Here is a 19,652-nt window from a genome sequence, read left to right as displayed (position 1 = left end):
AAAACCTCTTACATAATCATATGGAGACATTACATTGTGGATTTTTGTCATTGTGTTCTCTACTTTAATGGGCAATGGCGATTTTATTCTACTGTCCTGTAAAATAAACCAATCGTCTCCACATTGAAATACAGCACTTCATTTAAAAAATTACTTTGATTCTTAGTTTGCATCCTTTTCAGATCTAAATAATCCCAGATAGCTGGGCGAAATTAAAATTGCATCCTAGACAGGAGCTCAGGTCTCAGTAGGTGTACCTTTTTGTATAAAAGAAAATGGTGATTTTAATGAGTTTTAGTCTGACAGCCCTGCTTGCCCACTTTTTAGCAGTCTGAAGTAGGAGCGAATCTAGAAACAGTTGAATATATGGTTTCTTTAAAAATCTTATTTATTGATTGCCAGCACTCTACTTCACCATCATGCTTCCTTCAATCTGTAGTTTTTGAGTAATCATTCTGACTCAGAACCTCTGCTTTGCTCTCACCTTGGATAGAAAAATAAAAGCGCAGATGACAGAGCAAGACAAAAGGCAAGCGAGCTTTTATCAAGATGATGTGAAAACGCAGTTGACGTCAGTACTATCATCAAAATAGCAAATTCAAACGTACGTGGAGCTGATAACTAGTACCGATTAGGTGTTTCTCAGTAACCAGAACTCACTGCCGGTCAAAGTTGGCAGTTTTGGAGGCCAGTGGCTCTCCTGACAGATAGAACAGCCTATTTAGGGCAGCTCGGGCACTGACCACTTTCCAACACCTCATTAGACAGATCCCCGTGCTGCTTGTTTCCTTTCATAATAGCTCCGCTGCATTTACTGCAGCTCAGCAGCACCAACAGGTGTGTGAGCGAAGCGTGCAGCATGTATGCTGTATGCAGGCATTCGAATATGCTATTTTCAGTTTAGAGCTGTGTTTTTAAAATGATGCTGCAGTGGAGTTAAAAAGCAAAAGGTATTATTTCAGGTGTCCTGGATGTTAAAGTCCTGGTGGTTTTTAGTGTAAGATGACTGGCATTTGGATCTATTTCAAGGCTTGAAAGGCATGAAGTTTTCATAGTTGATGAAGTTTTCATAGTTGAGTCATCACTTCATAATCTGAGTAACCTTGAGTATATCTGTGGGGAGCGCTGTGTGGACATGAAGCTTGAGGGATGGTAACTACAACCTCCCAGGTGCATATTAATGAAAAAAATGACTAAATTACTCCAAAAGTGCAACAGTTAACAATGGTTACATGAAATGACTGAATAGTGTGAAGAGAAAAATCTTTTTTCAGTGGAGTATTTGAACTAATTATTATTATCATGATCATTGTTAAACCTTTTGGGTTTTATTTTTTTTAAAATGTACTCATGTCTGCAAGATTTCAACAAATACTTTTGGAAGTCGTGAATTCAGTTGGTCATTTTTGTGAAGTGTGTTCTGGAGACCATCTAGAGCAATTTTGCGTTGGTGGAGTAAATTTCTTTCTTGTGAAAAGGTTTTAAAATAACCTAATATGGCAGAAAGTTGCATGACGAGGCGCTTTGAACTTGGCTTAACTCGATAAATTACTTGTTTTAGAAAATTAGGTGTATGGTTCATAAGTCATGTGCATGACCACACCTCCAACTTTGATCACCTAGAGTTCTTGAGGGACAGGCGTGATGTCAGGGGCTCGATTTTAACATTTTTCACTGTAGAGGTTTAGGTAAGGCACAAAAAGATGAAGATTAATGAGAAGAAATAAAATGAGTTTTACTTTACTGCTTAAACCCAAAGAATGTTACTACCCATACCAAAAAGTAGAAGCTGCATCCTGAAATCTGTTACCAATATTGCAAAATAAACCCATATTCTAAAAATCACCAAAAAACGTTTGAACATGTTTCTATGCCCCCAACAAAAGAGCTCAGCTGGGGTTTCAGCAGTGCAATGTCAGCGTGGTGACCAGTAAATGTGAATCTGTTCAGCTAATGTGTCCATGTACCTCCAGCATTGCCACCCTCCTCCCTCCCGCCCCTCCCCGCTGTGTTTTTACTGGAGCTGTGGAGAATTTCATTCGGTTTGGAGGCTCAGCTGCTTTCTCTTCCCCATCCCCCATCATCCCTCTATCCATCATTCTCCACAGCTCTGGACACAGCAAATTATTACCCCGCACACACCGCTTTCCAGTCTGACAGGAATCTGCTGGGTGTCTGCAGGTATGAAAAGTCTAAAAAAGCTTTGAACACAGTGTCCTCAGAAAGGCCTCTGATGGTATTAAAAAGTCTGCAATTAAATTAGCAAAAGTTGTGAGTATTTTCTCTCACAGGCATTGGCAGTAACGTTATTTGTAAAGTGTTTTTGTATGTGATTGCTGACTGTCAGGAGACATTATATAAATTAAATGTGGGACTGTGCTGCAGGAGGCGGTTAAATCCTTTTTGCAGAGTATTAGTCTGCCCATTAGATCTTTTACAAGTGTTACTACTACATCAAATAAGTTCATTGGCTCATAATGGACCAGTTTCATCAAAATGAAACGAAGCATTTTTAATTTGTAAGAACATCCATTTCATGTTGCTTTTATTAAATTACGCAGAAGTTGGGACTGCAGTATGATAGAAAAATACTTATATATGATATAATGGTAAATAATTGTTGGACATAACATCGCTGCTGGATTTTTAGCCATACTTTAACATTTTGGCAGCTAAGAAAGCAAAACCAGAATTAAATTTCATTGTGTGTAAACCCTGTAAAGGTCATGAAGTTTTGGTTCCCCCAAACCCTGAACACATATTGGGAGAGATGATATCAGTGTGTTCTCTTTTTTATGTTTTAAGTCAAGCTCAAAGTGAACACTAAAGAGGTGTCCGCAAAAACAAATCCTATTAAAAGCCATTTATCGGTGCCCAATTTGCACAGCTCATCATCCACACTGAAGTGATGAAACAGTGGGATATGGCTGAATGCCATCTTGCTCCCCTTTGGTCAACAAAAACAAAACTGTACATCACAGGGAACATCAGCTCAGTTATTCTGCTGAGTCTCAGCTCATTAAACCTCCCTCCTATTCTCTGTGATCACTGGTATTGTCTCCAAAAACACAGAGACTCTCAATTTATTCTTATCTCTTTTTTTGTTGTTTTTTTCGGTTGTTAGGTTATACGTTCTATTTTTTCTTCTATTTAATGCGGGAAGCCTCCCTAGTCTGATGATTGGCAATTGATTTGACTAGTCATCAGGATCCTGTCAGCCTTTTGGAATACTGGCCTCCATCTTTCAGGCATCTCTGTATAGCCAGTGGATATCCTGGACAAACCTTACTGTGCTTTGCTCATTGGTTATGACTTTGGATATCTTTAAAAAAACAACAACAAAAAAACCTTGATTGATTGGTCAAGAACAGTCAGATTGGAAGCAGACCACTGACAGAAAAGTCTACTTAAAATTTTGTCCTTGATTTGGCCTCGAATCCGCATGTTTATATACGTAGTTTATAGAGATTAGTTGGTCATTGGTGAGTCAGAAAGTTTGCCTTCATCTGTGCGTTCTGTGATAAAAGAGGTTGAAAGGAGGTGTAGATCTAATTGAACTCTTTGTCCAGTTGTTTTCTCAAGTCCTGGGAACAGATCTCACACTGGTCTGTGAGACCTGTTGCTCAGCACGTCTCTGTTCTGCACCTGAAAAATGAGTCTGCGAGCCGAACCTTGATGTTTCAGCGTTTGTTCTCTGCCAGTGGAGTTAAACAGGCAGATTAATTTTCGCGTGGTTCCATCTGTTCTTAAAATTCGTGGAATCTTCGACTGTGTTGACTTTTGGTGGAAAAGCAACATGTTTGAGGCTCCTTTGCTGACTGTGACGTTGTTTCTTCTGTAGGTAAAACAATAGATAGACAGCTCTAATGAAGGCAAAGAAGTGTGTGGAAACCAAGCAGTGAGGATCATGTTCACAATGTTTTCACTGGCAGAACCTCTTAACGTCCTCTGGAGCTGCAGACTTTGAATTTAAGTAGGGGACTCTATGGCACTGAGGTCAGGATTCTAAGACTTTAATTATAACAGATACTGGTGGCTACCTCAGGAGGTAGAGCAGGTCATCTACTGATCAAAAAGTTGGAGGTTCTCCAGTCTGCATGGCTAAGTCTTCTTGGGCAACATACTAAACACCAAGTTGGTCTTCAGTGCCTTCATCAGAGTATGAACATGTGAATGTTGGATAGACAGCACTCAGCTGTAGAAAGAAGTGCTTGTATGAACAGGGTGAATGAAATGAGTGCTTTGATTGGTCAAGTAGAGTAGAAAACCACTATGTAAGAACCAGTCCATTTACCATTTATGCTTTGGATCATTATCCATATAAAAGCTGCTCCATTATCTCTTGATAATAGCTCATTTAGAAACTGCTGTAATCATGCTAACTTAGAAATTCATTCTGTACATTTAAAGGTTTATAGTACACGTGCACAATTGTAAGAAAAAGAGCCTGACTTTGTTTTCCTACCTTCATGCTTTACTTTGCCTCAGTCCAGTTTGGTTTGATTTCTGCACATGAACCGACAGATCCATGGAGGCTGAAGTTAGATGTATCCAAAAATAACACATCTCCAAAAGCTGCAAATTTAATCTTAGCTGCCTCTGTGGGTTCTTCAGTGGTTTGCACCATGTCTCTATTGATTCTCTTTGAAAGATTATGAGTTGAATTGTACGAGTGATGGTCAGCGGTCTCTGAAAAGATTCTTAATGCTGTTTCTTGCCAACTTACCTGAAGGAATTTCATCATCCTAGGTTATTGTGAGCTTCAGTTTTAACACCATGTTTTGAGCCGACAGATTTAGAGGCTTTTCTGTTTGATTTTTATTGTATTGTTTGTTTATATAAGCAAGAGGTTGTTGCAATAACAACACACCACAGTACGCCAAACCCGAGTTCATCTGCAAGGTCCATCCATAAATAGATATTAAAATACATAAAACCCAGTAACATGAGTCACAAAAATGGTCACAATAAATACATAGACTAAAATCACAAAGCAGTACAAGGTTGACTGGTTAACAACCTCCTGGCGACCTCCATGTTTCCCAACCATTTGGCAAGTGGTTGCATGAGGTTGCTGGCTATTGCTAACCAAAAGTCACAAAGAGGGGGCTGGACCACAACCCTCTATGAGATTTGCTTCAGTCACCAGCAGACTGCCACAGTCGCCTGTGGCTTGCTTGGAAGATGTTGACTTCTTTGCAAACACTTGCTACATCTCACCGAGTAAAATCTGAAAAGGGCTTCACAAACCGGAAGAGTGTTTGCCTTCAAAGTAAATCAGCATGTTTCAAAAGGCACATCTTTTTTTGAAGGCAACTATATTCGTTTCCGCTCTGCGTCAGATTTCTTGCAGTTTCACTACCCTTCAGCCAGTATTTGCATTCACATTGGTGTCTTCTGTGCAAACTACAGGCAACCCTGCCAGTCTGCTTGTGACCAGAGCAATCTCACGAAGGTTTTCAGTGCACCACCATGTACCTCTTTGCGACCAATTTCCCCCACTAACTCACAGCTGGTTACTAAATGGTTGAGGAAAACTGGGCTTGTTTTGCTGGAGCCTTAGACGAGAAGCAGCAGACCATTCATGACTACACGGCATTGTTTACATTTAAAGGACCCCGATCAGGATCCAGTTCGAGCTCTGCAGGTAAAGATCATCCACATAGGTAAAATCTGGTTTTCCAAATTTAAGAACTTAAGTATACACATCTTACAGCTCCCACTGGATGCTGCATGTTGTTGTTCAGTGCAAAGTGGAAACATGAGTTCACCGAGGACCCAGGGAGTCTGATTATGTAACCAATTATGAACAAGCTCAAGATTAGCAAATTTAATAAAACAATCAAAATCTTCTTTCTTTACTTCAGTTCAAAACTGTGCACTTCACTTCCAGCATGCTTTGCTGAAAATGCCACAGACTGGTAAATGAAACATCTCCGCTCTGGTCACCGGTGTGTGTGTGTGTGTGTGTGTGTGTGTTTGTGTGTTTTTGTGTGTGTAAGAAACCCCCTGTCACCACTAGCTACTCTCTTTGTGTTGTATCCTCTCTCCGTCTTTTGCTCTCCTTTCTTTGTTGCAGCTTCCTTTTGCACCTACATGTCAAGTTGTTTCACCGAAACAAGACAATGGAGCACATTCTCCCACAAACGAGCTTTGTTTAACCGGCGGCTTTTCGCCGCAGCCGAATCAGCGAAGACGCACGGCTGAATGCTGCGTTTCAGACTTATTCTGACTAATAAAGTGAGAATGTTTTTCCTCTTTCATGTCATCAGGAGAGCAGCAAGCAACATATGTCACACTGGTTGTTAATGTTGTGACACTAAATGTCAAAATACCTCTTTGATATCACTTTAAAGCAGTACATTGTTTTTCAGAGGCTTTGATCTGGGTCGTGAATAAAGCAGGCACAGGTTAGCTGTTTCGTCAGGCCACTGCTTCTCTGTGAAGTGTGTAAGTGTGTGCGTGCATGCATGCATTAGTTTTTCACAAATTAACAGGCAAATAATGCTTTGTTTATAGCTGTCCGTAATATCCTAACAGGGTAGTCCTCGAAGGATTAATCTATTTTCATCCATCAGCTGTCGAATACAAATCTTCAACTATTCTGAGGCATTTTTCCAGCAAAGCACCCAACATTAGATGATTCCAACCTTTGAAATACTCTAAAAGTCCAGCTCAGCACTGTGAACCTATTCTAGGAGTAAAGGTGGACAAATCGATCCATATACATCACATTTAAACAACAGAAGTTGACCCAAAGTCCTTTAGAGCAGCAGTCCACAACCTTTTTTGTGCATGGACCCGTTTAACCTCAGTCAATATTTTCACGAACTGGCCTTCAAGGTGTCGTGGATAAATACAACAAAATAAAATGATACGACCACGACAAAAACTGTGGCATTTCGTAAATATAATAATTATTGCAAATTCACTGTGTAATTGTGAAACTTTATTAGCAGCGTCTTCCTGAAATGCGCCAACAATGCTGAGAGTAACATCCTCCTCTCTGCCCTTTTAATGCTCTCTGGTCGCTATGGTAACATGTAAATATTTCTTTCAAAATAAGACACACAACTGCAACATTGGAAAAGACCCAGGGAAACCGAGTTAACGATAATAACCCCGAAAACCATAAATTTCACACCCGAACCTCAACTGTGGTCCGGTACCAAACGACTCATGGTCCGATACCGGTCCATAGCCCAGGGGTTGGGGACCGCTGCTTTAGAGACAGGCACGTTTACATTCAACATCTCCAAAAAAAGAAAATGTTTCAAAATACATGAACAGCTGAAAGGTGTGTTTTATCATATTAACAAATTATTGTTGAAAATCTGAGTGATTTAGTGCCCATTAAATGTTAAAAGTATTGGTATCGGCAGTACTGGCCCTGTATTTATTGGTATCAATTCAGCACCAAATTTTGCAGTATTGCAGGGCACTATCTGTAAGATTCACAAAACTAGAGTTTCACCTGAAGAAAACCCACAGACACAGATATTTTTTGATGTTACGCTTTGAGCTGTTCTCCTGCTGCTTGAAACTCCGCTTGGTTTAGCTTTGCTTGTGTGAGAAGAACATAAGGCTCCTTCAGGTTAGAGCCATAAGCTGGTGCAGTAGATTTAGTTTTTTTTAAAATTTAGTAGATTTGCAGGTAAAAAAGAAAAAAAAAGTCTTATAAATCACTCGCAAATGCCGATCAGCTGTTGTTGACCCAAAGAGATGGAGCCTGATGGAGGCCACCTGTCCAGGAAGAAGAGTGATTGACAGAGGGAAGAGAGTGAGAGCTGTGATCTGTTCATCTGTCGCTCCTCCAACACCTCCATAGCCAGTGTTTTCTCTCCTCTGTTTGTTCTCCTTCTCTCTGTCCCTCCCTCTCTCTCTTTTGGGAGCTAGAGGAATGCTACACATCCGCAGTGTGGTGGAAGTTTGTGTGTGTGTGTGTCAGTTTATGTAAGGTGATGTTTGTTCTTGTCCGTATTTGCCTGTCTTTTGTGTGTGTTTGCTTTGAAGCGAGAGAGGGTGGAGGCGGGGCTTGGTGGCGGTGGGGGGCTTAGCATGTGTGTATGAAATAGTGGGCGGCCAGTGTCATTTTTTTTTTTCACCCCCCTCCCCCCCACTTGTCGTGCACATGCATATTTCATTGAAGCGGTGGTTTGTGTCGCCAGCAGGAGAGCCGCTGGATCGAACCAATAAACTGTGGGTCTCCCGATATCTGTCAGTCTCAGGAAACTGAAAGAAATGATACTGGATTCAGATCCAAATTGTTGTTCTGGTTTTTGTGTGGGTTTTTTTTTGTTTTTTTTTTAAAAGACATCTAGATTTTGAAAAAATCCATCAAGAGACAGCTGCTGGCTGTGTGCTGCACCTGTGATTGAGCTTTCTGCTGTAGGAGCCGTCTGTGTTTGACTGATGTGTTTTTATAACTGCAGTGCACTTCAGACCAGAGGCATCAGAATTACATTCACATATGGTCGTCTGCCTTCTGTTTTCTGCCTTGACTCTGTGCAGCGACAAAGGACAGATCTATATTCTGACTGGTAAAATTTGTTTGCATGCCTTATTTACACGGTGGGGACTCACCTTTTATTTTGGGGAACAAAAAGAAAGTCCCCGTAACGTAAATCATCCGATTTAGGGTGCAGACCTGCTGTGTGGTTAGCGTTAGGCAAGCAGTGGTTAGAGTTAAGGGAAGAAAGAAACGAATGTAAATCAGTGCTCACGAAACACAAATGAACGCGGATGTGCATGGTTATGCATATGTGGCAGCTGTACACAAGATGCAGTGTTTGGTCTGTAAACAGCAGCCTGTGCTCTGTCACTTTGAGCGCTGTGAAGCTTGGTTGGAGCCCAGGTTGTGTAAAATGGTTTCCCTTTCCTGCAGGCACTAAACAACCCCCATAAACTGGGTCATCGCAAAACACTAACTTTTAAGAACCTCGTGACAGTCAACTTCCAGAAAATTCACTTGTAACAAAACTGATAATCAGTTTGTTGTTTCAGTAAATTCTTAATCAGGATTGACTCAAAGTTCTAATTCTGTAGTTTTAAATCTGAATATTTGGTGACTTCTGGCAGTACATAAAATGCACTAACCAACCACTTCATTAAGTACACCTTCCTTGTACCAGGATCAACAAGGTGCTGGAAACAGAGGTTTTGTTCCCTATTGAGATGACAGCATCACACAGTTGCTGCAGATTTGCCAGCTGCACATCCCTCATGTGCATCTCCCGTTCCACCACATCCCACATGTGCTCCATTGGATTGAGATCTGGTGACTGTGGAGGCCACTGTCATGTTCAAGAAACCAGTTTGAGATAATTTGAGCTTTATGACACGGTGCGTTGTCCTGCTGGAAGCAGCCATCAGAAGATGGGTACACTGTGGTCATAAAGTGATGGCTATGCTCAGGAACAATACTCAGGTAGGCTGTGGTCTTTAAAAAAATGCTCAAGTGACGCAAGGCAGGATGGCGTTTATGCCAAACTCTGACCCCACCATCTGGATGTCACAGCAGCAGTCTCAGACTTGTCAGACTAGGCGACGTTTTTGCAGTCTTCTGTTGTGTAATTTTAATGAGCCTATGTGAATTATACCCTCAGTTTCCTGTTCTTAGCTGACTAGAGTTGCACCCAGTGTGGTCTTCTGCTGCTGTAGCCCATCTGCTTCAGGGCTTAATGTGCATCCGGAGATGCTCTTCTGCATAACCTTTGATTCTAAGGAGTGGTTATTTGAGTCACTGTCGCCTTCCTGTCAGTTTGAAGCAGTCTGGTCATTCTCCTCTTACATCAGCGAGGCATTTCCACACAGAGAACTTCCGCTCACAGGATATTTTCTCTTTTTCACGCTACTCTCTGAGATGGCTGTGTGGGAAAATCCCAGTAGATCAGCAGTTTCTGGAAAACTCAGACCCGTACATCTGATACCATGTTCAAAGTCACTTAAATCACCTTTCTTCCCCATTCTGATGCCCAGTTTGAAATCCAGCAAGGGGTCTTGCCCCTGTCTACATGCCTAAATGCACTGAGTTGCTTGCATGTGACTCGCTGAGTAGACATTGAGATTAAAGAGCAGTTGAGCAGTATACCTAATAAAGTGGCTGGATATGTGTTTGTTTAAATTACAAACAACATTAAAAGACATTGCCATACTGGTGCATTTTTTTAATATACTAACTGACATATTGCAGGCCAAATACATTATCGAGCAGTATAAATACTGATGTAGTTGTTCATATATATATACGGCATAGTGCTTATTCAAAAAGTTCTGCACACCTGAAGGGGAAAAAAGCAAACCATATCCGATTTGTCATTAGTCTCTGCTCCACTTCTAGTTCTTTTGCTATTTTTAGATTTTTAGCTTCCTGGAAGTGCTGCTCCCCAGTTTCGTGGAAATCAACTTCAATTTTTACTTTCGGAAAGAGGACAAAAGCAAAAAGCAAATCTGGCGAGCAGGGCAGATGGTGAGCAGAGATTGCATTGTTTTGGGCAACAAAACTGTGCCACCACTGAGATCATTTGCAGCAGATTCAATTCACTTTTATTCATATAGTGCCAGATCACAACAGCAGTCGCCTCAAGTAGATACTGTCCCTCAGACATCTATGGACATTACAGCAGAACTGCAGCCTTGAATTCCTGATACTGAGGGACAAATTAACAAAGGACCTGAACTGATGTCTACCTTGAGGGCTTGGACTTGGTGGGTCATAGGTTGAAGTCCAGCTCTCATCAGCTGCTGATTGTCAATGTGGGAAGACGATTTGACGTTTTTTTTATACTAGAAAGGATTTGATTTAGATGAAGATTTTGCACAACACAACCCCTGACTTGTTTTGCCTCTCATTTTATCAGAAAATGTTTGTTTGGTTTCAAATAGTGTCATCCTGCTGTTTGAAGTAGAAATTAGATTTGCTGCCTTTCGCAGGCTCTGAAACCTTCGTGTGCAATAGTGGAAGAAGGTTTACTGTAAACTGTAACACTTCAGGGGTTTCAGTTCCGTTCAAAGCTCCCGTTAATATAGCGCGTCTGTTTTAATTACGCACTATAGTCCTGTGGTCGAATGAGAGCGAGAGGTTGCTTTCACACCTGGGCCACCCCGTGCTAAAAACGAAGTGAGATTAACATGTACACAATATTCAAGTGCAATCCGATTTCACTTCTTTCACCTTCAACATTCACGACACGACTTTGGCAGCGTTCTGGTCAAAGAAGTCGGGAAGGATTGCTCCGAGGAAGCGAAACAAAAAATGTTTGAGGTACGGGGCAGTTCCCCTCCTGATGACTGCGAAATGCGATTAGCAGATTTTATTAATGGCATTTACTTTGTTGTTGAAACATGTCTCTGAATCCTCCTGATGGACTACTGTGGAGGAGATAAATTAGATTGTGTGGGTTAGGTGGAAGGACAGAAAATCTATTTCCGCAGTACAAATTGAGGTTCGTTGTTTGTTTTTCATGTGTAAAAAGTCCCCTCTGTGGTTAGGTTTTAAAAAGTAGCCTAAAGCGATCATGTATGAAGTTTTAAATGTCAATTAAATGTGGAACCATGTGGTAAGGTTGCATCGATATATATGCATCAGTATAGAAAGCAAATTTAAATCTTGTATATTTAAGTCTTAAAACCTTTGCAGACACATGCAGATTCTGTACATAAAACTAAAAATTACTCTGTGTGTATTCATGTGTTTGTGCGTGTGTGTGTGCGTGGATTACTCTAATCAAAGCCGACAGACTGGGCACCAGCAGATCTGTGCGCTTTGTCATTTAAGGGGTGTGTGTTTGTGCATTTTTAGCTCCTCTGTCATTAAAAGAGATGAAGGGAGGAAGTTTATCCAAGGCACTCTTAGTGTACCCTGTAGGTGTGCGTGTCTTTAAGGATTGTGCTACGATTTGCTATATGCTTTCCTCATGTATAATGGATGCTGCTTAATGAGCTGATGTTTCATTTAAACGTCTTCATCCGCCCACTCCTTATCTTTAGATTAAAGAGCACGCGCTCAGCTCTTTTGCCCCGATCATTGTTTGCTCTTAACAATCTGACAAAAGCATGAAAGTCTTGCTTTGTGTCTTCGAGTTTCGTGTGAAGTACCTGAAGCCTCAAACACACAAAGACTGAAGAGACTGAGGTTCCTCCAACCTCGCTGGTTGTCACATCAAGGAAGTTGTTGCTAGTTGCAGATACTTAAGATGGATTGATGTCAGGTTCTGGAAGTACTGGTTACACTCGCTGAGAGTTTAAGTTAAAGCCCGAGGATTTATAAGACAGTGAGAATCCTCTTCAGTATTTGCACAGGCGGTTTTGGTAGATGAAGAACTGCTAGTGCTACTGCGCTTTGGACCGGCTCTGAAGCTAAACCGAATGCCACTTTTTCCCCCATGCTTTCCTGCACCTACTCCATCCCACTACCCCCCGGGAGGTACAGCCTCAGTCTCACATTGTGAGCTAGTAAAAGACTCCTTTGTTGGTTAATGCTTATATTTCTCTTTTATCAGAAAAAAAATTGGACAGTACAGTGCACCGTTTCCCAGGGTGAGTGTTTTCTGCAGCGCTTGGACAGGTGCTGTTCTCATGCACAGGTTAGAAATTAAGCGGCTCTGACTTATTGTATGCACCTCAATGCCAGGAGGGAAACTGTATGGTGTGTTTATGTGTGTGCGTGTGTGTGTGTTCTTTCTACACATCTGTGAGGCAAAGTGTCAGCTGTGCTAAGCTACAGTATATCAGCGTGCAGACTCAGCTGCATGCTGAGCCATTTTATTTTTATTTTGTTGTTGATGGCAGCCCAGCATCTAATCAGTTAAAAACAGAATATTAATTGAAATCATCCAATTATGCATGTAAATTTGACTCTTTAGGTTTTAAAAAAAACCCCAAAAAAACCCCACGTAAATACGTAGAAATGTAAATCAGCCAGAAGTCTTCGTCCGCAGCAGCTTCTTCGTCCGCCTCTCTCCGTGTGCAGTCCCCGAGCGATCCAAGGCAAAATGAGAGTAACACTGCTCTCATGTTAAAAACAGTCCCGGGCCTCTCATAAATCTGTGGCTCTGTCAGGTGCGTTGCATCGAGCGTGTAATTTACATACTCTGCTCCAAGTGGATACTTGTCTTTCGACCAAACCACCGTTCAACACAAGGACCTTTGCAGTGATGTTGTTTTGTTTGTTTTTTTAATCTTTGACACAAAATAGCGTTTATTTTCTCTTATACAATAGTACATGCGTTGATAAACCTTTCTCGAACCAAAATGTCGGCCGGACTGTGGCCCTAACTCTCAGCTGGAAGCGATCCCCCAACTCCAGCACCGGACACAGTAACAACTCTGCTCCTGTGGGAATGGGTCAGTGTTAAACTTTAGCTTTGACTTACATCAGCTGGCAGAGGGTTTATTTAGATATCCTCTTCTCTTTGGAGATTTTTTTGTTTTGTTTTTAAGTCAAGTAATCATGAGACAACAAACTGTGATCTAGGCAATTCAATTTAAGTTTGGGATTCTCCCTTATTTCCCAAGGGGTCGCCTCAGCGGATAGATCCAGATATTTGATTTGGCAGTTGCCCTTCCCGACACAATCCATCCATTTATCCTGGCTTGGGTCGAGCACAAGGATTGGACCGGCTTGTGACCCTTTGAGGCTGGGTTTGTGTCTCCTCACAGCCTCAAACCAGGGATCTTTTGTATTTAAGGCAACCGTGTTAGCTAAAGTCCGGTCAGTTAAGCTGAATTCAAAGGGTCGATGGAGCATTTGACGCTAAATGCTGCGCAGCGGCTCAGTTTTTGTCACTTTTTGTAAAGCCACAGGCGAAAAATGACAACATGCTTTAACTACTTACATTAGATATTCTATCCTTAGATATTTGGTATTGAAACTTGAAAGTTGATTTCTCATTGTCTTTCTCACCTCTTCCTCCACCACAGCAAATGGTGATGAGCCTGCGGGTGTCGGAGCTGCAGGTGCTGCTGGGCTACGCCGGGCGCAACAAGCACGGACGCAAGCACGAGCTGCTGACCAAGGCTCTGCATCTGCTGAAAGCCGGCTGCAGCCCCGCCGTGCACATGAAGATCAAAGAGCTCTACCGAAGACGTTTCCCGGCCAAAATGGTCTCCCACTCAGAGCTGGCCTTGCCTGGGCCGCACCACCCGGCCACAGCTGGAGTGGTCGGGGGAGGGGGCGCGGCGCTGCCTGCTGGCCTGACGCAGCTGGCTTACGAGGGTCACGCCGGTCACGGTGGAGCCCCATCGCCTGCTGCGTTACTGCCGCTCTCGCTACTCGGCCCCGGGAAACACGAGCTGACCGGGCTGACGCACCACCTGCCCACCTCGGCGACGCTGCATCCGGTGCATCCAGATGTTAAGCTCCAGAGGCTGCCCTTCTATGACATGCTGGACGAACTCATCAAGCCCACGAGTCTAGGTGAGGACATGTGTACGTGTGGTTTTTGTGTGACACGTGAATGCAACATGAACCAAATAATACGTTTTGTATTAATTTTCTATATGTTTTTATTTTTGTATCAGCTGACAATAAGAAAGCAAACCTTTTAGAATCTACAGGAGCAGTTTAGCTTTCTGGCCCTCCGCTTTACTGTTTTGGCTCAAACACTCAGGCATCTGTTTTCAACAAACAAAGCCCTATAAATCCACTGTACACAGGCGGTTCAGCTCTAAATAACAGGCAAACCAAACTGGTAACTAGCTGGGGAGATGGTAAAGCATTCAGCAGCCCAGTGAACCAGTTACTACTCTCAGTAGCTGGTAGAGACCACAAAGAGCTTATGGAAGATGAACATAGCCACTATTTACGTCATTAGTTTATGGGGTCATGAGTTCAGCATTTTGGCTGAAATCATCATTTGTGGGTGGATCCAGCTGACAAATCGCGGTTAAAGCACGACCATACAATAGTGAAAATCATACTCTGCTTTATCAGATTTACAAAGTGAGCTTCCTGCTGAATTAAGACTTAAAAACCAGCGACTGATGATGAACTCAACAGGCTCCAGAGTTCATAGATGGCGTACAGCAAGATTAAGCAGTGTTAATTTCATTGATCAGTAATTTTCATCAGTTTTCATCGACAACTTTCTTTTTTGTGACAAAAACAAGATAACAACTAGATAAAACTAAGCACGAGGATAAAAACTACGATGAAATGTATTGATGCCTTTGTCAACAAAGGAAAACAACTTCTCCTCTGGGGGCAAGTTGTTTGGAAAGGCGGGACCAGTTTAGAAATGATCCAATCACACTTGATGTCAAGGAAAATAAGACACTTTGTAAACCACGTGGAGCAAACAAAGAACACAGGTTTAATGCACTTCCTCACACTTTACCGTTTTAGACCTGGAGGCCACGCCCATCTTTGATATACAATCCATAATAGAGACCACAAGTAAAGCACCTATTTGCTGAGAGGTTTTCCATGGAGTCTTAAATGTTGATGATACTATATATATATATATGTGTGTATATATATATATATATATATATATATATATATATATATATATATATATATGTGTGTGTATGTATATATATATATATATATTGTTGAAAAACACTGTGACTGGTGACTAACACGAGAAAAAAGAAAAACAGATGCGCACACATCCACTGGCCACCTGACCAGTACAGGGTTGGAGCTCCTTTTGCCTTCAGAACTGCCTCAATGCATAGAATTACTGCCATGTGATCGGCTGGTGGAATATTTGAGTTTACAAGCATTTAAACGGGTATACCTAATGATAAAATATGTGTTGAATGTGTGCAGCTGTATAAATGTCAGTCCATTTCTCTTTATTATTATATATATTGTCATATAGGCCACTCTTGTTGGAATTTGCATCAGGTGGCTCGAGCGACGCTGCCACATTATGAAATGCGCTTTTATTCATTTTGTACATTTATATTTCTAACTGTAGCACTAATGTGGATATAAATGAATCACAGCGCGAAAAACAATCAATACCAACACCGCAGCGCTGTATGTCGGCCGCGCTGTGTTTGCTCAGCCGAGCCGTCGCTCTGTTGCACTGCTGTGAAAACCGTCCTGCACTCGGCGCGCTTCACACCGTCACATCTCGGGCTTCCTAACAAAACTCAGCTTGTTTGCCATGTGGCGGCACGCAGCTCTCCTGAGCGCTGAGGATCCTTAACGTGTAAAAAAGCTTCGAATCAAATCTTTTTGTTCTTAGTTTGCATAGCAGCTAATTCTGTGCACAGAGGAGATCACAGTAGTGGAATAAGTATGCAAGCTTGGAAATGAATCATTCTGAAGGATTATTTACAGATGTAGCGGACAGCAACATCCCTATTCGGCTTCATCGGGGCTGTGCTGGTGTGACTTGATCACTTCTTTGTTGACACTGGCTGCGATAACAAACCCGCCAACTGTCAGAATTTGAATCAGATTTGGCTAAATTGTGATGTGTGTTTGTGTGTCTGTGTGACATTATAAGATGCATCTCTTAGATTAGTAAGTAAAGTACAAGTTCATTAGTCACTTATGTAAAATAATATTTATTTCAACTGTGACAGAAAATAAAACAGCTTTTTTAAGCCCTTCAGGTTCAAATGTCCAGGATGTTCTCTTGAAGGCCCAACATTCATAATGCCCAGTGTTATGTGCCCAGTCGTCCCTTTAATTCTCTACAACTTTTAATCTCGCCTTTATCTCGCTTAGATTTGTCGTTGCATTACATCTACATCCAGCACCCAGTCTGCACTTAGCATAATAAGACTCTTTGGGCTCTGGGATATATTGCAAATATATGGAAATGTCTAGATTTTCCTACATTAGCATTTTAATGGAGTAGAAGACCATCTCGTGATTAATTTGCCTGCAGATGCATGCACAAACAGAGAGCCTGCAGCTCTATCATCTCACTCGCGCTCTTCTTCCCTCTCGCTTCCTCACTCGATCCATTTCCTGCACACGCCTCATCCCTCTCCTCCTGCTCTGTGTCCCTCTCCGTCTTCTGTCGCCGCTGCCGTCCTCGGTCAAAATTTGCATGCGGAGTGATGAAATCGCACAGGCCTACACCTGTGCCACACACCCTCCCTCCATTCGATTCCGAATCATACGTTCGCATCGCTCTCGCGCACCGACTGCTTTCGAAAGAACACAAACATCTTTTCCAATAAATAATAAATGCTCAGTCGCTCATTGTTCTGGGGGAAACGGAGAGAGTCAAAAGCCTGAGTGATAGGAGGAGAAACCCGGAGGAAGGTGTCCGGCATCGTTAGGTGAAGCTGAAGATTTGAATTTGCCTCCGAAAGTGAAACTAAGCTGCAGCTTTGAGGTGACGACCCTCTTTGTAATAATCGGAGGCAGAAAGGAAACCGATTGATTCATTTTAATTGCCCTCTCACTGGAGGATCTCTGATTCTTGCTGGGAGAATTTCTTTAATTTTTTTTCCCCCCTCGTGCCTTGAGACGGCCTTTCCCTCCTCACTCACTGATCACACTCTTCCACATAATCTCTCTCCTCTCCGCTTGCGTACTCCTCTCTGATCTGCTGATTACTGCTCGCTCCCTCGCTCCCTCTCTCCTTCCTATTGTTGCTGCGTCTCCTCTTGCCTCGCCTCCCGTTCCCCTCTCATTTTTTTCCTCCCTTCCCCCACTTGTTTGCTTGCTTCTTCTGCTTTGCCAGATTTGGTTTTTTTTGGCCATGTATGTGCTCAACCAGGATTCTGACAGTTTTTGGTTTTTTGGTTTTGTTTTTTACAAGACCACATGTGCAGACAGACTTAAGACAGTGGAGTGAAAGGCAGGATTTTTACTCATTTGCTATGTACTTGTATCTAAAGTTCGAATGAGTCTATTTTCATAGCCAGGGTTGAGGTTTTTAGGAAGTTCAGACACAGTTTATATATATTTTTTACCTGTACATAATAACCGTGAGAGAAACCAAGATTAAATTGCACAAAATTGCAATAATGAACTAAAAATTACAGAAAATGATGAGCTAGTTCTTATGGGGAAACCAAATAGTCAAATAGAAGAGTAAACGGGGAAGGAAAAGCACAACAAATGTCTAAAAATAATACCAGAGATATGACCAATTGAGTACCACCACAACCTCCTGTGTCCTAGCTGATGTGCTGGAAGCACCACAAATCATGTCCATGTACACAAATAACCGATAAAAATATTGTCACTATTTATCAAAGTGCCTCAATAAATTTCCCCGATTATGTTTTTCTTCAAACTGCCTCCAGACCATGTGGCAGCTGTTTTTTGGTGTTAATATGCAGCAGACTGATTAAATAACTCGCAGATCTCAATTCTTTTAAAGCATTTCTTTAAAAAAAAATTAATTTAAAAAATTGATGCTGCTCTTTCTCTGTCTCCATCTGCGACTGCTCCAATAAAGTCACCTCTTTCACTAGAATTAATTAAACTTGTTGGCTTCCCTTCATTTTTAACAACTTTTGGACGCTTTAAGGCAGCAATTTATTTTTGACTTTCCATGGGATGTGTGCTATTTTCAGATTTAAGTCTGTAAGTTTTAGCAGGCAGTGGGGTTCGTTTCGAATTCTTCTGGCTTTCTTTTGAAGTTAAAAACTGGATTTAAGGAATTGCGCATTTGCAGCACTCATCACATCCTATATGGAAGTACATAACACCATAAATGTCATGTTTCTGATGAAGCTTGATTTCAGAAACAGTTTATATGCGTAGCGAGATGGAGACGGTGCTGCCTTACGTTCCATAACTAAATCTCTCTTTGCAAAATCAGTCCAAAAGCTAAAAACTATCCCTAATAAGATTAAAATATGACAGCCGTGGTTCACGGGAGAGAGACTGGTGAGGAATATGGCAGCCGATCAGCTGCATAACTACGTTCGGCTCTACAGTATCCGAGGAACTGCGGTGCGTGTCGACGTCTTCTCCGATTTCCGGCCTTAACCTGATTTCTTTCAGTAACCGGGTTTCTTGTGCGCATGTAAATGTAGTTATTATCACGCTCTCGCCATCCTCTCCCCTCCTTCGGCCTCTCTCCTTATCGTTTCACCCGGAGCCCCCACCCTCCCTTCTGTGCAGCCTTGTGCTCTCTGCTGACTCTTATCAGCGTGGAGAATAAAGGTTGGTTGGCCCACAGTGTAGGCCTGACAGCCTACTGGTCAACACTGAGGCTTACACCAGCATCTCCCATCTTACCCCACTGGTTGTGCTCCATCATTGTCCGTGCTGCGCGCAGAACTATACATCACCGCTCATTATGGATATCATAGTGTTGCACATGCATTATGCATGATTTAATTACCATATCTTCGGGAAAAAAGGGATGCAAGTCTATTCCGCGTTTGATGAGGACTTTGTGCATAATGGTTTGTTACATGAGAAGATTGCTGTAGAGGAAAAGCATGTGGAAAAAAATATCTAATAAGGTTTTTTTGTTGTTGTTTTTTTTCTTTTGGATGGCTTCCTTTAGAAATGAGTCAGCCCATGATTATATCTTTGCATGCTGAATCCTGAAACCCCCTTTGGAAAACTTGTTTTATTGTTAAGATTATTTTTTATTATCTGTTAGGAGGTCACTGTCATACTTGCCTTCAGTACATTTTCTAAGGTCACAAGGGGAAGGGGGAAAAAAATTCAACCTTCAGCATTGCACACAGTTCAGCAGGACTCCAGGTGCCAGGAC

General features: G+C 42.0%; 1 protein-coding gene across 1 annotated transcript in view; it reads left to right on the top strand.

Moving 5' to 3' along the window:
* Window positions 1-19,652, top strand: part of LOC116324025 (E3 SUMO-protein ligase PIAS1-like) — a 58,757-nt gene that overhangs the window by 12,273 nt on the left and 26,832 nt on the right. The window contains exon 2 of the mRNA XM_031744573.2: window positions 13,921-14,416. Coding sequence (XP_031600433.1) covers window positions 13,921-14,416 — 496 coding nt within the window. The remainder of the gene's footprint in view (window positions 1-13,920; window positions 14,417-19,652) is intronic.

The sequence above is a fragment of the Oreochromis aureus genome, linkage group 1 (assembly GCF_013358895.1).
Source record: "Oreochromis aureus strain Israel breed Guangdong linkage group 1, ZZ_aureus, whole genome shotgun sequence".
Classification (NCBI taxonomy): Eukaryota; Metazoa; Chordata; class Actinopteri; order Cichliformes; family Cichlidae; genus Oreochromis; species Oreochromis aureus.
The sequence above is the reverse complement of the archived record's forward strand: the minus strand, read 5'-3'. Positions and strand labels throughout refer to the sequence as shown.